The sequence below is a fragment of the Falco peregrinus genome, chromosome 1 (genome assembly GCF_023634155.1).
Source record: "Falco peregrinus isolate bFalPer1 chromosome 1, bFalPer1.pri, whole genome shotgun sequence".
In the NCBI taxonomy this organism is placed as follows: Eukaryota; Metazoa; Chordata; class Aves; order Falconiformes; family Falconidae; genus Falco; species Falco peregrinus.
In genome coordinates this window covers 5824789-5850447 of record NC_073721.1, presented here as the reverse complement: position 1 = coordinate 5850447, position 25659 = coordinate 5824789, and the positions used below count along the sequence as shown (strand labels likewise).

At 38.6% G+C, this 25659-nt stretch overlaps 1 protein-coding gene across 7 annotated transcripts in view; it reads right to left on the bottom strand.

Moving 5' to 3' along the window:
* The window catches only part of ATE1 (arginyltransferase 1), an 86919-nt gene that overhangs the window by 23137 nt on the left and 38123 nt on the right, over nt 1-25659 (bottom strand). For 6 of the 7 annotated variants that reach the window (XM_055798229.1, XM_055798196.1, XM_055798213.1 and 3 more), the window contains one exon: nt 431-551. The exons of the other annotated variant lie outside the window; for it this stretch is intronic. In XM_055798229.1, the coding sequence (XP_055654204.1) occupies nt 431-551 (121 nt within the window). The remainder of the gene's footprint in view (nt 1-430; nt 552-25659) is intronic. 7 annotated transcript variants of the gene reach the window in all.

Below are 25659 nucleotides of genomic sequence, written 5' to 3'. Positions count from 1 at the left end.
AGATGTTTAAGGTGTTTCTGCTGTTCGTTGGATTCTTCACATTCAGCGACAGATTGTTACATTAAATCTGCCAGTTTGTTTCTTAACAAATGCACCTGATGCCTTTAAGCCTCTCCAGCCCTTTCACTTTCCTGTATCGATTCTAATTTCCTTCCGTCATGCATTCATCCGACTGGAACATAAGGGAGGAACAATTATTTGATTGGTTTTGTTCATGCATAGAATAACAGATTACCTGAAAGGCAGCAATGTGTGTTAATTTTGAACTACATATAGTCTCTCAAACAGAATGTACTTAAAATTTGTATTGCTCATTTTCTGTTAAAACTATCTGCTAATGCTTGCTGGAGGAGCTGTGCAGCAGATGATACCAATACATTTTAAAAACAAGACAGACAATTTATATGGCCATCGTTACCTGTAAACTTACCTGCTTTTAAGTCCTGGTTGAATCGACAGTACTTTGAGTGCTCAAGCAAGGGCAGGCATTGCTCAATAGGTGTCCAGACATACGTCTCTGGACACAACAAGTCAGAAGGCCTGTACTGACCCTGGAAAGGAGAAAAGAAGAAAAAAAAAAAGAAAGAAAGAGAGTCATCATATCAGTTGCATAAGAACACTCTGGCTACAACTTTCCAGATTTTTCTATGAACAAGGAATAGTTTTAATCTAATCGGCACCAAATGAGTCAGGAACAGCTTCACTGCAATCGCAGGGTTACTTCTTTAGCAATTGCAGCGTCGCCTCAGAAATACAAACTTAACCTTGGCACTTGAAGAAAATGTAAAATTAACATCGCACATTTTTATGATATCCACGATGAACTACAAAAGTTTTGGCTTTGCTTACTGAAACTCTGTATTTAAGTTATCCTCTAGAGTTCTGCTGAGCTGGTGCTGACACTAAAAAAGTCAGCACCTCCAAAAGCAGCTCATCTCGAGTGTTGGTAGTTCTAGCAAATAATGGAGATGGAAAAAAAATGATCTAATAGAAAAAAAAAACACTTAACTGTATGCAGGATGCTATTTTTATTACAGTAGTGATTGAGCATTTCCTACTTAAATAGCAACATTTTCTTTTTAATTCAAGGAGTTTTTCCTGGAATAGCTTACAGGTAATGATTAGTGAAATTCTACCATTTTTTGTTGATTTATTAAAAAGATATCCTTTGCAGACATTCCCAGAAACTAAACAGCCATAATTATTTTCCCTTCAGCGACACAGAAAATCACCACCTCAGCAATAATAACCTCCTCTAATCAGTTCTTCTTTGATTTAAAGTCAGATTTTTCATCGGCCTGTAACTTCGGTCAAAAGTCTATCTTTGAGCCATTATTCACTTAGCCTATACCCTCTCAACATTCAAAGCTATATGGTGGCAATATCAACTTAATTTTTAAACTGGAAATTCATTACACCTATCAGTTTGAAAACCAGACATACAGTAAATGGAATGAAAAATTTTAAGGATCTCAATCATACAGGTCTTGAAGCAACAGCTGAAAGACTGGGCATTACAAGAAGTCACACTGCAGTTGATGCAATTAAGAGTTCTTCATGTAAATTACTTTAAATACGTAAAGAAGATGATCATGTTGATACAAAGTTGATTTTTTTTCCAATGTCTCCTATGAAAAAAGGCCTTGAAAAAAGTGGTTTTGAATGAGACTGACCAATGTTTGGGAAGGGGCACAGATAATTCCTGTGACTACACCTGGGTGATAAAGATGTAATTCAGAACAGCCCCATTCAAAGTTCTGCTGTTCTTGTAAACACACCCTTCTGTGGCAACACCCAGTTTTGGAGAATCAGAAGAACCATTTTTTGAATGTTTGCAGAGATTCCCAATTCTTTTCATTCTCCGAGTCTTCACAAAATTTACAGCAGAATTAGCTTGGTTTTGTAAATTGAGTAATACAGAAATTCTCTCTGATAAAAAACAAAGTCTTAACTGTCCACAGGAAAGAAAAACAACCAACCAAGCTTCGTGCTGAACCTTGTCACATACCTGACGTATCTTTCTGAAGTCACTCTGTACAGACTGATTTCCTCATTTGAAAAGCATTCAGGAATGGCTTGTAACTACCTTTGTTGGGTTTGGAGTTGGGTTTTTTTTTTTTAATTAAATGCAAATTTTTAAATTAAATTAAAACAATATTCCTCCAATTCCATGCAGAAGCTTAAACCTCCAGGCCTTGGAAAATCCTCTAAAGCCAGAGAATGGAAATGACATTATTAAATAAACCACTTTGAAATCTTATGCTAACTAAACAGAAATAGTTGAAAGTTATGTGAAGGTAATACTTAAAGAACACTTTTAGTCACCATTATTCAGATGAAACAATTTAAGGACTTGAGGAAAAAAGTATGCCTTTTCAGTCACATTTAAGAAAAAAATAGAACATGATTACTTGTTGATTTAAAGACATTTTCTCAACTGGCCAAGGCGGCAGAAATAGCCAAGTTACCGTATTTCAGAGCTGTCGCTTAAGTGCAAAAATTATAAGGTGGCAATTTCGTCTTTTCTAGTAGCATAGGTATACTCTTGGCTATAAGTAAAGATTACTCAGACACTCACAGTTTTCCTAGAAGATGCTGCACCTACATGTTGAAATTTATCACTTTTGTGAATCCCACCCATGAAAATCATATCATGTAGCCGCATTCTGAATTTCCCGATTACTTCTATAATGTCATATTATGTCATAAAATGGGATGTATAAAATTAACTCAATTGCAGTACCACTAGGTTGGTTATAATAAGAAAAGAGCTGCTTTAGTATTGAGCAAAACAACAACAGGAAAAATTGATTGTCCAATCCATCAGTGTAAACTCAGTATTTATTTTGGGTCTCAACATACCCTACTTAGGAGAGAAAAAAGAAGAAATAGTTCTGAGGTGACTTCCTTTAGATGTTTTCTTCCTCCAAAATTTAGAATCCTGTTAATAAACTTCCCTGAAGGGGTGTGAGGCTGAGGGGTGATGACACATCACTGAGAAGTGACACACAGTGTAATTACAGGTAGAAATTAACCGAGCCGCTGACGCTCTTCAATATCCTCCCTTGTTAAAAGTATTTCCAAACATACTAGAAGTAAGAGATTTCTCCTGTAAAGGCGCGTTATTTACGCTGCTGGTTAAACCCACATCCCATGATTCATTCCGCGGAGGATGTGGGAACACAGAGACATCCCAAGGTGAGTTTCCCAGTGAACAGCACTGACGCCCTGTCTATATTGGTAGAATTTAAAAGGGAATCCACAGAACCTGTTAAATGAAACACAACAATTTCTAAAGGCTTTTCCTTTTCTCCCCCCTCCTCTAAGCACTTACTCTCAATTTACTTACTTTCTTAAAAACATATAAAACCTCAATATGAAAATAAACAACTATGAATCCACCTCGCTCTCCCCACCCCTCATCCCTGGACTGTGAAAAAATCTGAACCTGAGAGCCCAGCCAGATTCTGCCTCACTACAGGAGCATCTCTACCTTAAGAGAAATGTTTGGATCTTGTTATTCACTCTTAAATATTACATCATCTAAACAAATTGCCTCTAAGCATACTATTTGTATTCCTTCTTATTCTTAACATTGCATTCGCATTATGCACCCAACATAAATCCAAACTAGAAAGGAGATCTGAATGGAACTGCTGCAGAGCTATTTATCACAAAAGAACTTAATCAGATTTGCAAAACTGTTTTAAAAGTAATTTCTTTTTGGCTTCAGATTAAATTAGCATACGTTTCAGAAGTAATCTTGTCTGTGGTAAAATTCCACAACTGAAAACATTTTGCTTTCTTTTATCTGATAATATAAAAGCTCTTACACAGTAGCACTGGTTTTGCTGTCCAGACCATCTTGGGAATACTTCACTACAAGACTTTCAACAAAAAGTATCATCTTACAGACCATCCCTAAGCACTTGTCTTATGTTTCAGCTTCTTAAACCCAATACCACCTGCTGACAAAACGCACCCTGTCAATATACAACAACTGCACATATTTCTGCCTGTGCATCTACGTTTCATTGAGAAATATCCAGCAAGACATAAAATGGGCTATTCTGAAATGGGTTTGGAAATAAAAAAAGATACACTTGCCTAAAATGTCATTATTTTAGATGCTGTTTAAAAAGTTCATGGACATCCAGAAACACCTTTCTCAAGACAGAGTACTAACACATTTTGAGCTGCTATAACATAACAGCCACTGTGGGTTATACCAGAGAGCCATGCTGAATTTTGTCACATCTCCCATATCTGAGAGCATCAACAGTAAAAACAGTGAAGGCTAAAAGAACAGTATGAGCAGGTGTTACTCTGCCAATACTCTCTTGACCTCCAACAGTTTGCAACAGATCCTTCCACAACCAGATAACAGATAACTTGAGTAATAATGCATTTTGCCGTTTGATAATCGTAGTCAACTGCGCTGATTTACTTCCATCTGCAAATGGTAGCTCATTCCTACCTCTACTACAGAAATGCAGTGAATAATCATTGCCCTATTGCCATGCCAGTCATGACTTTGCAAATAAATATGGTACCTCCATCAGACTGAAGGGACCTAAATTGTTACTGCGTCCTCCTACGTAAGGTATTCTAGACCTTTAACCATCCCAGTCAGTCTGTCCTCCTCCCAGTTTTGCTTTGCCTCCTTTAAAAAAGGCGGAAAGGGCCACAGGGGGAAACCATCCAAACCACATCATTCAAGAAGCAGGACAATAAAAGTCATAATAAAGATACAAAGAAGACCAAAAGAGAAAACTGCATCTTTATAAATATTTGACTAATACATCAAATGGCTTGATTAAAAAGCAATACTGAAAATTAGCAGAGCTAAGAAATTCCTGAGTACATGGTTACTTCTACCAAGTCAACTCATTGCAATATAAAGGTGACTATTTAATAAAAAAATACCTCCAAGACATTTTATTTTCACTAATGTTTGGGGCATTTTTCCTCCTATATAATATAAAAGAAAGAGCCTTTAAGGTGCTTTCCCTTATGCTATTAGACATGCTGCATTTTAATTGGAAGCTTCTGGAAATAAATTTTACAGTGAGCCTGCCAAGCCTAAATTAATACTTCACACCATGAATTTTTTTGTATTAGTTTCCAAATAAGATTTGACCAGAACTTCACTGAACTTTTGTTCCACAGGAAGGGCAAAGGTTTTAATGAGACTTTAGTCTGGAGATTACTTTTTAAATATTTTGTAAAATCTGAGGGATTTGGTAAGCGCTTCAGATGAAAAACACCAGCAGAGTTTGTTTTTGTAGTCTAAGTAAAATTTAAAAGGTAAAACTACCAAGAAAGAGAATAGTCTCAAAAACAAAGAAGGTCAAGAACCAGTAGCACTGAAAAAACAAAATAGGAAGGTTAAACACACATTTATTTCTTTTATCGGGTACCGTTTACATCTGTATTCTATTTTTTCACAATAAACCCATTGATCTTTTATTAAAAGTGAATTAAGACTGCCTTCATCTCCATGTCCAGCCAGCTGCTTTAAGAGAAGCTCCCCGACTGCGTAAACAAAGTAACCCCAAATTATCAACAGCCACCCATATCAACAGTGAGGCAGCACCGGCCGAGAAAGAGCGTGCCGGACCACGGGTTTATTAAATTCAGTCCTTGCATTGAAAGACAACCCCTCTGGAATGCCATCGGCCAAGTACTACCGCAGACGCTTGCTCCCTGGTTTCGTTACATAAACAGAAATAGACCCCATGGATCCTCAGAGCATCCTTCGCAGTCGCCCGAACCACTGTGCTTTCACAGAGCGGGGCTGCGCTGTGCCCGCCTGCACCCACGGGGACAAAGAGCCCATCAGAATCTGCTTCTCCATCCAACTGTCCACAGCTACTCACAGGGGATCCTTCTGTGGAAGGCCTGAGAGACTTAGGAAAAAACACAAAAAAATCCCACCCCAAAACAACCCGCACAAATCCACTCCCACCTCATAGTTCTCCCTTTTTTTTTTTTTTAATCTCTTTAAACAAACAACCCACCCTCCTCCAAGATTAATAGATATGGAATAAAACTTTATTTCTCAACACGAGATAGCTGGTGACCTCAGCTTTATCATCAAGAAGCATTCAGTGTACCTGAAGGTACACACCCCAGAGGAGTTAGATCAGCCAATGTATACGTTGCGGGTAACTCAATGAGTAAGTAACAACAAGCTGTATTTAACCGTGGGGTTCACATTGCACGTGCAAACAGGCTGCCTGCTACTCCACTGCCAGTATCAAACAAGCCGATTTTATCCGAACTTCAAATTAATTATGCAATCAACTGTTTTAGGACCCCAGAGCTGCATTCTTGAGAGCTTAGCCACCTTTCTGTTTTATTAAAGAATAATGCATTGTAATCCTTAAAAGATGTCGGGAATAATAACCAAAAATTCATTTTGTAGCTCATAGAACTCAAACTACTTTAGGGAAGTATATGAAGTGCTAGCCTTCCCTCTTCAAAAAGCTGTGCCGATTCCCATTCTTTTAGTTACATTATCACAGGCACAAAACCTGTGTCATGGGAATTTCACAGGCCAGCCAGGGAGCTGTAGCGTGCTTCCCAGCACATCCCAAACACAACAACGTAGAGCACGTGCCCACCTTCCCCTATAGTGTTTGTTTCCCATAAGTGAAATGTAAACATCATTTGGAGTTGTATTTTGAACAGAAGTATACCAACACTCTTTTCGATCAGTTAATTTGTTACAACGTGCCTTTCTTGCTATTTGCTTTTTAAACGTGCTCCAACAATCTTTACACTGACTGACCAGCTTTCACCTCTCCTCATCATTTCCCAATTCAATATAAAGTATTAACAGAAATAACTCATGATAAACTGTTTCTAATGAGAAAAGAGTTATGGCACTTATGTCCTACATGGCTTACAACTAGTAGGAAACAAACAGTTTCCTACAACTATTGACTACATCTTCAGACTTAGCTGTTCTTCGCTCAGGTTTTAGTGTCTCTGAAAGTTTTCACAGTGTTCCTCAGGTAAATAAAAAACTCTGTAAGTGTAGAACAGTTTAAGTAATGAGTAAAAGACAAAAAGGAAGACGGCCAAGATTCATGCTCAGTATCCTACAACTATCATGCCTTTATGTGGCCATTAACTGTCCATATGCTCTTAGCCCACCACTAAAATGGAATTAAATTTATCTTCAATTTCACTCAGATTTAAGGTAAATCTCAGCACTTGATTTTCTGATGGTGGTCTGCACAGAAGCACTCAAAAAGAAACACACACACACTCCCAAATACTTTCACAAAATATTATCATTTCTTTGTTTTCCCAACAATGCTATACCTAGGAATCTCCTGAATTGTTTGGATTTTGCTATCTTCATAACTCATTGTACACTCTAAATAGCTGCTTTCACCTTGTCCTCTTTCATAAATATAACCTGAAATAGTTACCACTTTCTAGCTTTTTTTTAACACTGGAAAACAGCCAACAGGTATCTGGAAAGGCTCATGGACCACTAGAGAAAAAATTGCTTTCCATTGAGGAAAAAGGGGGAAATTTGGGGACAGGGTGGGGTTTTTTTCCCCATTTTCCTTTTAGTCTCTAACTCTGTCCAGCTTTTCCTCCTTTTATATGCCAATATTACCTTTCCCTCCACTCACCAAGTACCACACGCTAAGGGAGGCTGTGGATGTTCACATCACAAGGTCCAAGCTATGAAGTGCTGCACATCAACACACAGACATGCCCTCAGCAAGATCCAAGAAGCCAACAACGCGCTGCCTGAGACAACGTCTATCCATGACCGTACTCAAACAGATCCCGTTATCCCCTCAAACACCACCGTATTAATCAATGAGATAACTTTTAAAGTTGAAACCAGAATTAACAGTAATTAGCATGCTCAAGAGACTTTGGCTTTGCCGTGGTGGGGGGCTGCTACAGCAGAGACATGACAGCAGGCATTTATCACCTCGAGTTTATCAGCTTGGGATGCAACTGCCCAGAGCTACAGATAACACACGCACGGCTCCAGGCATACTCTGCCAACCGCTTCGAAGCATTGCTCTCTCCTCCAAAACTCCTTGCCAAGAGTTTGTTCTTTTTCAATTACAAAGACCATTAAGTGAGAGTTTTTCATTGCTTGTTCTAAGCAACTAAAGCCACTCTATCTGAAGTCACTATATTAAAGCCACTATATTGGGAATAAAGCCTGTGATAAGGCTTGCACAAAAGAGGGAAAAAATCTGTACGTTCAGGAATTACAGCATAAAAACTATACTTCTAACATCTCCTTGGTAACTAGACAGACAAACACATATTTAAATGAATACTTATGAAAAGATAATCTAAAGATAACTTTTGCAGACAGGGCAGTTGTCAGTCTTTTATGTTCATATTCTTTGTATTTTAAAATTTACTGGAGCCAATGGGTGTCTAGCATGCAGTAAAATTACTGAACTTGGACACAAACCATTAAATATCCGTGGCTATTCCCACCCCACATCTGTTCTCACTCATTTTTTTTTTTTTCTGAGTAAGAAAGATGGATAGATACATACAAGTTCTACATTTGCCTTTCTTAGATTTCAGCAAGCTTAATCTAAACAGTGAGCACTACGAGGCTGAATCTGCCATGTCTAGGGTGTTTCACACCACAAACAGTACAAAACGTTACAAAACGGTCCCTTCAAGACCAATGAAGTGCATTAGTTACCCTACAACAGCTATCGTACCCTGGTTCCAGGCTTTTGATGACAGAAACAGCAAGTTTATGGATTCTGAACTGCCCTAAATTGGCTGACTGTTTATCCAAAGCTGAAATAATATTATCCAAATGACAGACAAGTATGAAGGCAACTCCTGAAACTGAGAAACAAAGAGAAATATTACAAGTATGTCGCTACTCAAAGAAGCTTACATAAAATTAGTCACTTTTTAAGCATGTTTTCTAACTACTTTTACACCATCAAACTGTTGATGTATCTATTTTTCCTTTTGTATTTCACAAGGTTCCTTTCTTTTTTAATTATCATTTCTTTTTTGTTTCTATCCGCTAATTGTGCTGTACACAATGGCATTTTACTAAAACAGACTATTGAAACGAAGCTTAGTTTTCAATGTTCCTACATTTGTTTGGCATATAAAAATAAGAGATGCTAATATGGGGTGGCACTTAGAGGAAAAGGAAAACCCTACTGTACGCTCCTGGCTGGAATTCCATAGATGGCCACCAAGAATATTAAAACATTGCATAGCTTCAAATATTCCCATTTTATATCTCTCTCATCTACTAATACTTAATATCAGTGATACTACACTGGCACAATAGTGACATCCAACACAAAGCTGAAATTCGAAAGAATGTTTCTAATTAAAGGTGTATTCGGACACGTTTGGAACTGAGATTCCCTGTGAATTCAAAACAGACGTATGTTCAACAATTTTACATGAAAAAACATGATTTTGTGATTTTAAATAAAAGATATATAAAAGCAGTTAACATTTACTGGAAATTGCCATTAAAAATCCAGTTGGGAGCAAGCTAATTAAAGATGGTGCCACACATGTACTTCTGAAGCTGAAAGCTAGTACTCATTTTGCCCATAAAGAAGCTACCCAAAAATTCTAAATTAAGTAGCACAGTTTGAGAAAGCTTGAGTGGAAAACAGCAAGAAAGAAGAGTTAAGCTTGTACATTTGATGAACATTAGCTTCTCTGAATGTTAGCCAATTTTTTCAACAACTTAAAAAAATATCAAGTGTATTACAGGAAAAAATGTAATACGCGTTGCCTTTTTACTTCAAAAAAAAGGTCTTGGGGAATAAAAATCATATGATTACTGAAATGGAACTTGTTTACTTTAAATCTGCAGCAGAAATTCTTAAGGAGACCCTAGCATTACACTTGGAAAGAGAGATTTTAAAAAGCTATGACAAAAAGCTAAAACCCAAGTAGGGGCCTCAAGAGGAATGCTTCATTAGAGACACACCAACTATGTTGACTTAGGTCTATCTCAAAGGAGTTTATTTTGGCAGCTGTGAGAAGCAAAAGAAAAAAAAACAAAAAGTGTTTCAGTCATGTGGATCTCGTATCTTTCTCTTGAAGAGTTGCTATAAACTGACAATATTTTTTTAGTTCATAAAATTACACATACAGAATTAAGTATTAACTTCCTTATACTTAACATAAAGTGAAACAATCATGGGAAAAATACGCACAACTTCGTATGTCATACTCACGCTTTACCCTTACGTACACAAACTTGTCACGCTGATATCAAATAGCTTTAAACATTCATTACTACCTCGCTAGCTCGAGTCTTACCTAAAAGAACAGCATTCATCTAAACAGCTCGCAGACAGCCTCCACACGAAAGCTAAATTAACGCCCTGTCAAACAGGCTTCTACTGTCTAGTTATCAAAGTAAAAACACTGCAGACCATGTTTATTTCATAGAAAAAAAGAACCCAACCATCTAAACACAAAATTAAATTGATAGAATTTAAATGAAAATAAACACATTTTCATATATTTTTCCATACAACTGCACAAGGGACCAGAAAATTCACACTCATCAGAACTAAACCACCAGCACAACAGAAATGGGTGTGAGGGCAGAGTGCGTAATTTTGTATTTTTAAAAAAACATTGACCCTGATTATGATGTACCAAAAAGTAAACCGATGCAAGTTAACTTTTAATCCTTTGTGATGATTAAAAGAAAATGGGGACTAAACCTGCTACCCTTGCTCATATGACTCACTTCAGCTCAAATCTGGTTCTTCTCATCTTTTAAAGCCGTAATTCTGAACGATGACACAAGAGAAAAGCAGGTATATTCTACAGCAAGATACGGTACGTACTTTACAAGTATCTATGAATTCTCCAATTTACCCGTTTTATGCACACAACGTGCGTTGCTCTTGCAGCTTAACCCAGCTGCAGATCCTCAGCTCCAGGACAAACCTGTTCACTACTGGGCTCTACCAGGGCACACAGAAACCTGCGTTTCTTCCTGTCCAGGAACTTCTCTGTATTTGTAATGCTTTGGGCAATTCTTTGCCTGTAAGGTCTATCTTCAAATCAAACTCCCCATTACAGCCGTTGTGTTCTGTGGTTACCTCCAAGACCTTATGCCATCCTCCCCAGCAAGCACCAGTGCTCATCAGCGCCCAAGATTTCCCCGTCTTTCCTAGTGTCTCTCCAACGACTCTCCAAAAAACAAAGGGTTTTCCTTGGAGCCCCAAACTTTCTCTTCTCCCAGCTCCAAGACTCAACCCTTCATCCCACTCAACCCTCCACATGCCCAAGCCGCTCAGAGCACAGGCTAGCACTTGCTGCTCAGCGCCCCTTCTTCTGCTCAGCCTTACACATCACATCCACCTCTGCATCACCGCCTGCACCCATCACGCCACCGCTGGGAATACTACCTCTGTACTAGACCTTCTCAAACTCCCACTTCTGCCTTTAACAGGGTTTCCAAAAACTCAGCCAGAAACACACAGAACTTGCCAAAAATCTATCCAGACAAGACTGCAAGGGCAAGAAAATAAGTCTGGGCTGATGGTAGCCTTACACTGAAAAAATAACTTCATGCTTCACTTTCATGACCAGCTACTGACTCAGTCTGTGAAATATTTGAAGACATAACGATAGACTAATTGACAGCTTTTCAAATGGTGAAACACTGATATTCACAAGTTGAAATACACTCCTCATTAAGAACTCAGTTGCGAGACGTTGGCTTTATATTAAGATATGCTGTGTGGGATTTTCAAAAGCATTTATAGTGTTTATGCAATTAAATCACGTTGAAAAATAATGTCACTTAAACTGCCACTCCAGCTTTTTTAATTTCTCTTTGCTTTCACACATCTAAGACTAAGACTAAGACATAATATTCTGAACCTGTATTTCAGAACAGTACAAGATTTTTAACTTTATGGCTTTCTATTAACATATGGTATGATATGTTTTTTTCATGTCCAACAATAAAAAACCTAGTAAAAGCCAAATAATAGTCAGTCACCACTGCAATGTACACAACCCAGTACTGAAGAAATAACTTCAGCAACAGTGGTACATATACATAACCAGGTATTTACAGTAATCTTAGGATAGTAGAAAAGAGTAAAGTTGTAGGACAGAGCAGAGGAAACAGCACAGGAAAGCTTATTGGCAAAAAAACTTCATTTCTGCTGGATCCTGACTAAAAAATACTCTGAAATTCAAGCTAAGACATCTTTCCACACACAAAAATATGTTATTCAGACTACAAATCCAAAGGAGAAAATAAGGCAATGACACTTCTCAGCATTTAGGTGTCTACAGTTTATATCGTCAGGATAGAGCAACTCAGCTCTGCCAAAAAATCTGAACCTACTCGTCTCCATCACATCTGCAGATTGAAAAAAGGAATAAATACAAAGGCTCGTTTTACCACAGTATTCCAAGCATGTGTTAGAAATTAAACCTTAACAGCAAGTAAACCAACAGCCATCTGTACAAAGTACCATCAAGTATCTGTACAAAAATACTGGACTATCAAAAGCAGCGGACTCCGAAAGAAGTTTCTTCTATTGTCCCTACGTGTGTTTATTTTCATAGGAAATTTTCATTCATGAAACAAGCATTCTAATTTTAGGTTCATTTTGTTTGTCAAGTGTTTGTTAAACAAGCTTGCTTTGTTTGCTGGGAGAGGAGAATTTGTACACAAAGCCTCTCTGTGCTCTCCGAGGAGTCCGCTCTCAGCAGGAGACCACCGCACTCCACCTTGGGACCACCTCCGCATGCAGAGCTCACAAAGCACACATCAGAACTGGAGCCAGTATGGATCTCACTGCAACGGTCTCAAAATGAGACCAAAAAAACCTGTACGGCAAAAACGTGGAAGTTTTGTCACAGTAGAAGAGATGGTACGTGGTCTCCAGAACTGGAAATGTCTAATGCAAAGCAGCCAGGCACAATGCATCCCCTGCCGCGTGCACAAGCATCTCCTGTAAGAGCCAAGAAAACCAGCACTGCAGAAAGCAGCACCTGAACTGCCACCACAGCCCGTACCAGCGTCCATTCATCTTCTCCACCATAACACTTGAAGCTGAAAACCAGGCTGTAGCTGCACCAATCGCCAGAAGAAATCCTAAACAGAGAGCGCCCCAGAGTTTCTGGGCTTCCACGCATTTGCATCCCTCTGGGACCATGCTAAATGTAAGAAAGTGGGGAAAGAATCCAAATACAGGAACACTAAACAAATGTAGGAATAAGACATAGCAAATATGGCTGGGGAGATGTACTGAGTTTTTAAGCTGTTTTACAGGGAATAACAACTGCCTGAGCACATGATACAGTAAGAATATCTGTACCTTTTCAACGTGTCCTTTCTGCCATTGGCTTGTTTTCCAAGTCCTTATGTTAATGAATTCTGTCTCCTTACAATAACTTAAATATTTTGTTTATAATTACTGAAATCCTTGTCAAGTAAGTCAATTTTTACTACACAAAACTGAAAAAAATTAAATTATAGTTGCAAATTCTGTAGCAGTAATTCTGCATGCAGCTTTTGCGTCTATTAGCAATGTAAATACACACATGCGTGCTTGTGGCTCTGTAAAACTGCCCAACACGATTCTCATAGTTGGTTAGAACAGATTCACTATTATGCTTTCATCTGAATTACTACCATTAAAAGGTACACTTGCATGTTTAGGAAAACATACTGTTTAACATTATGTATCCCCAAAGCCTTTGAGCTGAAACATCAACACTCCACTTTTCTCTTCATGCCAGATGTTTTGAAACTTTTCTTTATAATGGCCTTCACAGAAGAACACAAGTCTGAAGGCAAACGGGATGGAATAATTAACAGTATACCATATGTTACATTAGGTCTAGATCATACCAAAACCTGGTAATTCAGGAGTATATTAAACATACATCCAAATACAGGATTAGGGGAGTATTAAAATTAGAACTGCACTTAGAAAAATCAAGCACTTTGTTGACATTATCACAGATTATAACCCTTTCTTTGCAGAGTTATAAATAATTAAAAATTCCCCTGGCAATCACCTTGCTTTATTTTAAAATCAGCAAAGCTCCACATGGTATTCGCATGCACATGTATCTTGAAACATGAAAGCAGTTTCATGCATTTCAATGCATTTGTAACACATTTCTAAAACAGTGAGCAAAGTATAATAAATACCTGTACGCTTAGCATCATATGCCAATAAATACTGACACAATAGTTTAAACCAGACCTACACACCTAAAGGACAGTGACCAAAAAGGTTTCTAAGCTCTTCTGCCTCCTGCTCAGCTTTGGTGGCACCTGAAGCCGTTCCAGCGCCCAGCAGCACGCAGCGGGCACTGGGAGGCTGTGGTGCTGGCGGGGCTTGGCAAAAGCATGGCACTTGCCAGCTCCACCACCCCCCCCTGCAGAAGGTCTCCAGCTGTTCCTTTAGGGAAGTGTTCTGTTGCGTTGCACAGTCCAAGCAACCTAACACAGCCAGGAGCCAAAGATCTGGCTGCAAACCCAGAAAGAGTTCATAAATCTGAGGGAAGGAACAATTCTCTGCAGTTTTAAGAGACTCCCAGGAGAAGGGTCACACTCATTCTCGATTGCTGCTGCTCTAAGGACGTGCAGCCACCATAGGGGCAAGGCAATTATACACAGGATTTAGCTGAACTCGGGATTGTAGACACGTTTGTGGCAGTTTGCAACTTTTCCAACTTAGTAAGTATTGGCTTGAGGAGTATTAGCACCTTTTTTCTTGGATCATCACACTAACTTCTTCCCGCACCACAAGTAAAGGAGGTAAATGTGTATCACTGAAAACTCCATCAGGTGGGGCCGTCAGTACAGGCATCCAAGGGCTAACAGTTCAGTCACCAATGCCATCAAGACAACATTGAACGTAGTTTCTTTACCATCCCCCACTGACAGAGAATCACTTTGTGTTCATAAATCCATTAAACCACCATCAGCAACAAGCAGCAAAACAGATACAGTTATGAGAAAGAAACTGCTTTATCTTCTCAAACAAAGCTTCAGTCAGGGCTTACCAATTGAGCTCTGTTAGAAGCACACAACGATGTCCAAGGCACAATAAAATACCACCTTGCAACACTTGAGGCTGTGCAGGTACTGTCCTTTGGATCCTTTCTCAATGCCACACCTAATTTAGCAGGAATTGTGGTGGAGCAGCCCCAAAGCTTCTCCCTATGGACACCTTCCCACCTGATCGTCCTGCACAGCATCCTCAAACTGACCAAACTGAGGAGCAGCAGGGGCAGAACTTGGGACAGGCTCTCTGGCTCCCAGCCGGTACTACAGCATTTTATTCTGTGTCCTTCACTGCCACTGTATGACATAAGTGGAGGATGCAAAGAGGAGCAAGCCCCCCCCCCAAATATACTGTAACAGGTCTCCACCTTCCTCCCCTTCCCCCTGAACAGAAGATAATTAAAAACAATTAATAGCAAGCCACTCAATGCCAACAGGTAAAGACTGAAATGGAAAGAATGCAAAAAAAACCAAAAAACCCCCACATAAAATAAATCATGGTTCCCTACTGACCATATTAGCACTAGGTAGCCCTTCAGAACACTAGCCTTAATATCTTAAATAAATAAATAAAATCAATAGATCTGGGGAACAAAAAGCTCATCTTGTCTTCTGTCCATTCGCAGAACAACAGCACAGTTGTGTTGGGGTGAACAGAGAAGTGGGTTCCTGTGTACTTGTGCTCCACAAACCCATTCTTCTTCCATTAGTTGACAAAGGGGTCATTTTCATATCCTTTTCTTTTCTTTTTTTTTTTTTTCATTCTAGCTCAGTGTTATTTGTGAAACCATTTTTATTCCAAACAAGAAAGGGGAAGGAAGTAAACAGTGTAATATTCTATTAAAAAAAAGATGAGCTACTTTCTTGAAACCTTCTTAGTAGAGAATCCTGAAATTATGCCACACATCTAACACAGCACTTAACAGTTTCTTAACGCTACTCTTAACAGTTCCGGTCATTCCTTTTAGAACAGCTCAGTTATTCAGTTGAAAACAACTAAACAAAATAGTTTTTGGCAGCAGTTAACTCTCTCACATGATAAATGGAAACCTCAGGGCAATGTCTGGAAACAGCAAGGGGGGGTTGTGGTTTGTTTTTTTTCATTTTGCACTCCAAAGACAACAGTTCGCCAAGCTTCCAGGTCTTGCTAGGCCTCCCCAAGAAGGTAACCTTTGAAAGCCTCTGGGAAATGATTTTATTAGATTAAGAAAAAGCTCTAAAGAAGCTGTAATAAAAATATTTCACTTCTCCACTGACCCTTCTGCTTGGGGCCCTGCTCTGTGCAACGTCTCAGAGCTCCAGTGCCCTCACGATAGTCTCCACGAAAACACAGCACCATCCGACACCCTGCCAGGCTCCACAAAACTTTGGCTACCACCTCGAATACCAGTTAAAGAGAGCAGAGATTTGTTTTTAAATTACTTGCATCTGAATAATGTTGATGGTTTACCACGTAAGGTAAACTCCTCCCCTACCAGTGATATGCTGGCGGTGCGAAAACACAATTAATTACCATCATCTGCAATCCAGAGCTAACACATCTTTGCTCTGGGTTTTGTTTATTCTTCATTTACTGTTACTTTATCCGAGCTGCCGCTTCCAGCATTTACTATAATAGTATAAATAATAATTTACTATAATAAGGAAGATAAAACTCATCAGAAGATCTCTATAGGCACTGTAAAGAACAACCATAAAACCCTCTATGTTTTGTCACCTCATTTAATGCAATATTCTCTCCTCCAAGAAAAATGCCACTTTTAACAGAGATATAGCTACACCAGGATGAACAGCAGAGAGATTCAAGAGCATACATACATGTATGCCTTCATAGTTAGTCACAAACCTTGACACTAAAAATAACTCAGCTCACATCCCAATTTAGCCTATTCTGAGAACTTTGTAGTCACACAATTCCCATTTTTCATCCTTTCTACCCCTTCTCCTTGCCTCCAGAGCCTACTGTCTTCTTTAGTACAATGAAGGCAATAACTCATGTTATATATACAGATGGGAGAAGCTGACCTCAGCATCTGAGTGCCTTAGACAGAAGGGCTGATTTTAGACATCGTTCTCTAGGACAGAAATGCATCAGTTGATGAATATCCACTAGACTATATAAGGGTGTTGAAAGAAAAAAATATAAATACATAACATGGGGGTTTACATGCATGGTAGGTAGGCCAAAATGTAATATTCTTGAGGAAGAAAAGTTCAGGGTTTCTGAAAATTAAGAAAAAGAATTTCAATGGCAAGACTAATAAAGCAGAAGAATATATAAGTATATAACCTCCAGCACATGGAGATAAGCTTGTCAAGAGAAGCCTTTGGCACACCTATGTCCGACAGGTCTTAAAAGTTAACACAAATACAGCTGAAACCCACACTGGAGTAAGGGGATGGACTACACAACCCCTCATGGCCCTTGACAAACCTGCTTTTCTATGATTCCACTTTTCCCTCCTGGCTCCAAATCATTCCTCCCTATAGGAATCTGGGACTCTCGTTCCTATTCAAACACTGATGTTGAACTTTCTGCAAACTAGACTTGTTAGAAGCATTGTGTTTAATATTAGGACTGAGAATAAACAACATAACCTCATTAATATCCTTTTACTTGGAGACTCAGTAGAGTCAGCAGCTAAACAAACTCAGACAAAGAAAATCATAATTCAAAATAATGAATTGTCTTCTTGATTAAATGTAACACTTCAGAGAAGTGTACTGTGATACCTCTGTAAAATTAATGAGGTCTTAGCAAAACCAGACCTCATTAAAGTATCCACCATTAAATCTTTCTTGGAAAATTGGAGAAAAAACATCTCTTGTGTAGATTAACTGACTTGTCAACCAGCTCCTACTGTAAAGACCACAAGGTGAAATACGGTAGAGCCAGGAAAAGCAGGAGTTCCTGGCTTTCAGACCAAATAAATTCCACTTGACAATATTGCCTAATTAGAACTAATATAATCAGCAAAATAGCAAAAATAAGAAAGAATACAGTAAAAGCCATCGGATTTGAAGTTAAATGAGAGATCCGATACTCCAAGTGTTGCCAGATTCAATAAATGTGGTGCATAGAACAAAACTAACCAGTGTTTCAATGACTTACACTCCAGCGACAGATTTAAAGGGCTGATTTTTCTCCAGGACACAAGAATTTTGATATTTTGCCCAATGTTTGAAAACTGGCATGGCTACGAACAACCCTTCACAGAGGCTATGTTAGGAAAAGCTAAGAGCATTACCTTCATCAGTGTGCTTTAACGTTCTGCACCGTGGCATTGTAAGATGTCCATCTCTGCCCATTCAGTTTTACTCACTCTTGGGAATACCCACAAAGAGACAGGTAGAGGGAAAAAAGGCAGAAGAAAATACTGGTAACTAGTGTTTGAGGACCGTCCAGAAATGATTAAATCAACAAAACAAAAAAAAAAAAAAAAAAAAATGAAGTGAAGCTGGCAAAGCAGCACTACATTAATTCATTTGCTGTTAGAAACTTTAAAAATACACCCAATTCCATGCATTCTTACACTTACTAGCAAGGACTAATGGATTTCTAGAAATATAATTGGAAAATTCTGAAACATGAATTGTGACTTCATTCCTGAGATGGAAGAAAATTAAAGACACATGAATTATGAAGTATATTATTCCCCCTCCAAAAAAAATCCCAACCAAACAAAAACCACACCTCTTGTCTACATATTTCATAATTTACAGTTCTCACTTCAATTGCTAATGGTTGCTATGGAGTCCCCAAATAAGCCCTCAAGAAAGATTTAGTACAAGTCAGCAATAAGCAGTGAATTTATGACTATGTAGAGTCATGAATTAGACATGATAAATCTCTACCAACTACTATCATTCAGAAGATGCATTTGCCTCAGGTTTATTAGCATGAGCCTGAATAAATCTTTTTAGCAGCTCCTTTTGACAGAGACCGGTAAGTTACCTCTAATAACTCTGAAAACATCCACTGGTACAGAACCGGCTTACAGTTTAACAAACCATACTTCTTATTCTTGTGCTTTTATAAAGATGAGGTTAGATTTTAGGTTACTTAAGCCTCACAAACACTAACAAAATCACATTTATTAAAGAAACGCTATAGGGAAGTTGTCCCAAGTCAATAAAATTCCTGTAACAAGTAAAAGGTGGAGAACTTACCCCTACTGATGTGCATACATCGGTAGGTAATACCATCTCTTATCACATTTCTATGTTTATTCTTCAGAACATCTGAATCCTGACTGTATACCTCCTTACGCACCAACACATCTTTGTCGTATGCAGAACAAAGAATCTTTACTGATCAATATTAAAATCACTTGTAGCATCAAAATCAATAAATCATCAACATTCAAGTCTGATATTTGAATCACCTCAAAATTCAGAATTACTTACAAGACACAAGTGTATGTATGACTTTGAATATTCCTGTGAAATAAACTGCCTGGGAACTCGCTCTTCAAAGCTTTATGTTGGGTTGGTTTGGGGTGGAAGGATGTGTTTGGGTTTTTTAAAGACTGCATGAAAATAATGTAACCTGACCCAAGCCTCATACAGAATATAACAAATGGATGGTTTTAAAAAGGACCTACTCCTACTTAATAACATTTATTTATCTAGTATAGTGAAGTAAACCACCAAAAAACAAAGTTTACTCAATTTGAGGAAATTTGTAATCAAAGACCTATCCAATAAAAATTTACAGGTATACAGCTGAAGCTGTAGAAAGGCCACCTCACAAATATGACTTCATTCTGAAAATTACTTTCAGATACAATTCCTTCAAGCTTGTACAACATACACCCCAAAATTCCTGCTTTTGGACACGTTTATTTTCTCAAGAGGCAGTACAGTAATAAGAGAGACTTGTTCACTACAGAGGTCAGCTGACACCTATACAACAGATGTTTTCTGCCCTGATAAAAGTCCACAAATAATACAATCAGGCATAAATGTACATATTATTTTCACTTCAGTCCTGCTACATTTCAATCATCTTAAATTGCAAGTAAACAATTGAGAAGAAATCCACATTTCCAAAATCATACAACTAAGCCCCCAGGGACATGTTCACATTTTTTCCAAGGGAGTTGACTGACACAAAAAAAAAAAAAAAAAAAAAGTTCTGATGGCAAATATTTTAAAAGGAAAAATGAAATTAAAAAAAAGACATGGCTAGGATCTGTGTTTCTTTCCATTAGGAAAATGGGATTCCAACTGGTTTTAGCCCTGCAAGCACAGTGTCAAATTCAGCACAGCTTCAACACCTGCACCAAGGAAAAACTGTAATAATTTACCAATTACACAGTACAGAACAGCAGCTGGGTTACCAATTACACACAGTATAGAACAGCAGCTGGGGGGGGTGGGGAGGGGTGGAGGGGGGAGAAGTAATTGCAATCACTGTATTTACCTGACATGAAAACAACATGGAAACTGCTGTTTTGCTTTTAATAATTATATTTTCAGTGGAAATCTACTGTCAGCATTCTGCAATGGTTGTTGCTATCCTGAATGGAGCACCTCCTTATTCCTACTTTTTGATGCTCTTAGTAATGTAATTTTCACAACCTGACTAGAAATGCCTTAAAAAGTAAAGCAACCTAGAAAGTGGCCTCAAACACTTTGTAAGGTGCTGTTCAAAGAAAATAAGAAATACTTTTAAATATTTATCACTAGTGCTACATCAAGAACTGAAGAGCTAATAATTTTTCACCCGTGGTATTTTTTTTATTCCACCCCACATTCTCATAGTTGTTTATTCCAACATGTTTATTTCCATTTACTTAGTGTGGGCTCTGAATAGTAAGAGTCTTCCAGATGAGGACAGGTGAAAGGAGAAAGCTTTTATGGAAAAGGAACAAAAGAAAAAAGAAAAAAAAAGGGGGGGGGGGGGGAAGGCAGCAAGCTGTAAGGGACACTGCAATCCTGAATACAGCATACGGCCTGTCAGACCCAAAAAACAGCCAGCCAACCTTCCAGTCAAAACACATTTGATAAAATATACATAGAGAGATAAGGATGTTTTTGCGCTAGCTACAACTGAAGGAATATTAAAGCAACTTGATTTTCAGAAGCATGTACACCGAGTCAATCATCCAAAATACTTTTGGAAGTTTCGGCCAGCCACTTTAAAAGACTTCTCAAAATCCCTTTGGGTTTTAATGCCAAAACTCCAGTATAATTCAGAGGAGTCTTTTTCCCTCAGTCACCAACCCAAACCATTAGAAGAAACACATGGGTTAAGTTCACAGCTCTGAAGAATGTTCAGGTTTAGCTGCTGATGCTAATGTAGAGGAGTATCCCAGCCATTGGGGAAGTCCAGTGAAGAAACAGAAGGAATGAGGAAGGGAGGCAGTTAAAAGTGATGTTAACAAGACAAAGAAAAAACTGGGGTTTCCCCCTACCATTTCTGTAACTTGAAATATTCAGGGCTTTATTATTATTAATGTATGTTTCTGTCCTTGTTTATTATTTTACTCTGTTTTTAACAGTCTTGCCAAAAAAGCAAAGCCACTGCATTGCTAAAACTTTCATTGCTTTCATAGAGTAGATAATAGTTTTTCAGCGCAGGTGTTTCAGTTCTTCATCACCAAACAGTATTGCAAGCAACAGCTGGCACTCTATAACAAGTATCGACTTTTCAGACTATTTAGTTGACTATTTATCACCTGTTTATCAAAAAAAATAAATCGTACTAATTTGAATGCATATTTATTCCCATAAACTGACAAAATTAATCCTGGAAAAGCCACTAGTACAAGTGCTAACATCCTTGAGCAGTGCAACCCCAGTCCTCCAAAGCACTCTCAGCTTGCCATCTTTTCTGATTGTCAAGGTAAGCCACAACACCAGTGAGAAAAACAGCCTGGCAGCTGGCAGAAACTTCAGTACATGCTGAATAAAAAGATCACACATGGAGTTAGAAAAATGCCAGCTCTTTTTGCATGGAGCCAGCGACACACGTTTTGCAAAACTGTTTGCTGCACAGCAGCAGAACCATAACGGCGCATGCTTGTAACCCCAAAATCACAAGGGATCACATTAAGTCATGTCACATCAGGTCTCTTTTCCTTCAGACATTTCAGCTTACACAGCAAACCCAAGCTTATTGAAAAGGTTAACTAAATTCCACAGTCAGAAATGCTGGAATAATCAGGACGAGCGAGGATGAGCCAGATGTTTGTGGATCCCGTGGATGTGGAAATCCAGGCTACCACTGGATGCATTTCACTGCTGCATGAGGAGCAATGCTGAAATTCCTGAAAGCAGCCAAAGAAATTGGCTCTTGAGTGCCATAAAATTCCAGGGGCACCGCTTACGACCACAGTCAGTCAGAGGTATTTAGTTTAAGAATGATTAATCACAGTTGAATCAGCCTTTTGTTTCTTTTCTGACATTTCAGAACCCTTTCTAGTATTCCTTCTATCTGAAGTCTGGCCATGCCTTGATACTGAAGGAGACTGTTTGAAATAATTCCATTTACTTTGGCCTGTATACAAGTCTGGATAAAGATTTCAGTCAAAACACCTCTTCACATCATAGAATGGTCTTAAAATGGTACGTGGAGATAACACAGCAAAAAGACATTAAATCTCTTACACACTTCAAAGTATGCTGATAGTTATTTAGAGGCTTCGCAGAGCAGCTTCAGGGGAAGCAGATCGTTGACCAAAACAAGGAACGACACGTGCTCCAGCTGCAGGCTTTGCATGCAAAGATCGACACTGACAAAAACTCAGAAAACCCAGAACTGAGAAAACTCACGTAGCAAACCCCACCAACAAATCCCTTCCAACACAAGAACTTAGAAGAGAACTTAATTTAAGACCCCAACAGAGGCCTGAATGGCAAACGCACGGCAGCAAGTACACTTACTGTTTACACCAAGCACAAGTCCAAAATCTATTCAGTGTCACCCACCACAAGACCCAAAATCAGTATCAAAGAGCTGTAACAGAAAGAACAGAAAGGATCTCAAGGAGTTCAGCAGTGAGTGGAAAATGTGAATTTAGTAACACAGAGCCATGGAGTAAAATTTTTTACTTGGAAAGATGCAGGAAAAACCAGACAGAGTATCAGTACCGGAAAAAAAATCCAAGATCCACTCAATCACCTCTCCAATATGGCTGTTGGTTAAAGGTGGTTCTTTTATTTCTGTAACTATACACGTGTTTGTAAACAAACGCCTTTACCTGGAAAGCATTAACACATACAGATACAATACTTAAAATACATGAGAAGCAAGCCCGAGACCAACATCAACCTAAAGTAAAATACTTTCTTATACTTAAAATGTTATCAGACTCCAAAATGCATTAGGAAAAAGACTTTGTATCTTATGAGTCCTGGAAAATTTTCCAGGAGACTGTTTTCCAACATAAGAACTACCACATCTAACAGAGCCTGAAAAGTTTTACCACAAGGTCGTGAATTTCTTCAGAGAACCATTTTAATCTTGTATTACCCTAACCTACCTGGAAAAAAAATGGAACAAAGCCACTGCTTAAGGTTTTTCATAGAATTTTTCCATATTAACATAGTTAATAGGACTACAGGAATCCTTTTGTCTCAATTTAATGTAGATTTTATTTTACCAGTTCATAAATATTAACCCATATATGGGAACAAATCTAAGAGAAGCTGGGAACTACGAAATAGCCTAATGTTGCAATATATTATCCCCTTCCCCCGCCTTAAGTAATTTCACTGGTAGTCCATTGTTTTAAAATCACATTGCAATCAGATGCAAGCTCTTTGGAAACTAAAGGGAAGGGAACAGCAATTCAAAAAGCAGCTCTATTTTTAAAAACTGCTGTAATTACATCTGATCTATGCGGTAGATGATACTCTTTAACCATTTCTCTTCCTGCCTCATAATCCAGAATTATCCAACTCTGTTACTGATCCACAGAAATCCTGACCTGGGGATCCTCCTTCAGGACACTCAGGCCTCCCCATCTTCCGCTGGATTACACACTATTTATGCCCAAAATTGTACCATTCATGGAAACAGAATCATTCAGATGAAAAGGTCACACGCTGACCCCCCAAAACGCATTCTCTGCCAGTTCATCCCTGTACCTGCTCAGTGGTAGCTAGAAACATTCAGCTTCTGCACGGCACAGTTGCACTGCGGGCAACTGGTGTGACATTCTGGCCGCATCGGAGGTGACTGTTCAAAGACACTTTCTAAGATAAAGATATAGATAGTGTTTGAAGAACTGCATCAAAAGCAGAACAAGTGTATTAGCAGCCTTATTTAAAAATAAATACTTCAACAAAATATTCTATCAATGCCTTGGATCTCCTTAGAGCACACAACAAAACCAAGAAGGGAGAGGCTGTTACTGTATATGGCCCAGTCACTGGTATATATGGTCACCTATTACCAAAGCTTTAAAAAAAAATTTGACTATTAATTTACAACCACAAAAAAAGTCAGAATCCAGAAGAGATGTCTATAATTTGCATCCCAAGAAAGTACCCATGCAGCACAAAGCTTTAATGCTTGCTGTTGGATATCTGTACCTCCAAGTTAGGAGTCAAGAGCATTTAAAGCCAAAGCGTCCAGCTACATCCTCATGTGCGCAACGTTAACCCGTCACTCTTGGATTCTAATACAGCAGTTCATTCACAGATCCCCAATTACTCCAGCCACATCTTGTACAGAAGACTGAGTTTTACTCCATGCAAACTGGAACTCTGTCAAGCTTCTTAAATCAACATCATAAAGTCACTGTTCCTTATACACCCCAGCTCATCAGCTGTCCCCCTTCCGTCAGCAGGAAGAGGGACAGCCGTTTAGCACAAACCAGTAGCCAAGCTCAGGCACCTTTGCTAGAAGTAGTCTAGTACTGTGTTTCCATCAAACACCAAATGCAAACATCTGCTTAGGCATGTCCACTGGTCACAACCTGTGACTAGAAGGGAAATTTTCAAAGATTTCCAAAATCCTGTCACTTCACTGTAAATAGGTACCGCCTGCGTGTGCTCTTCGTAAGACGCTGCTTACATAAAGAAGTGATGTTGTGCATAGCCTCCATTTCTAAACATCTTAGGAGAAATCATTTGCAAAGAAAATTACAAGCAGAGGATAAAAAAAAAAAAAAAGTTGTTAGCTTGTCAGCTCCTGCCTTTTCTTTCCCTCATTTAATTTGCTTACCTGACATCAGTTTAGCCACGGGTACCTACAGCCCACCCTTCTTCCACACCATCACCGTTAAGGGAAGGGAGCCTCCAACATCTCTACTAAAGTGTAATAAAGCAAAGTCTTCAGCATGTAATGCCTCTAAGTCAACCAGGCATTACTGAAATTACTTAATCAGCAAAGTCAGTACTTACCCACCCTACCTTACCACTACCAATCACTTCACAAGAATAATAGCATTATCCAGAGGCATTTCAGAAATTAGTTTTCAAATTTGTTTCCGGCGTACTATTTCAGCCGGGACTATTTCAGTGGAACTACAGTATTAACGTCAATCTGATTTTCAATTGCATTACATTTGGCCATTTCTAAAACAAATATACACAGGAAAAGAAATATAAAAAAAAAAAAAAACTCCTTGCAATTAATTTATTGAATT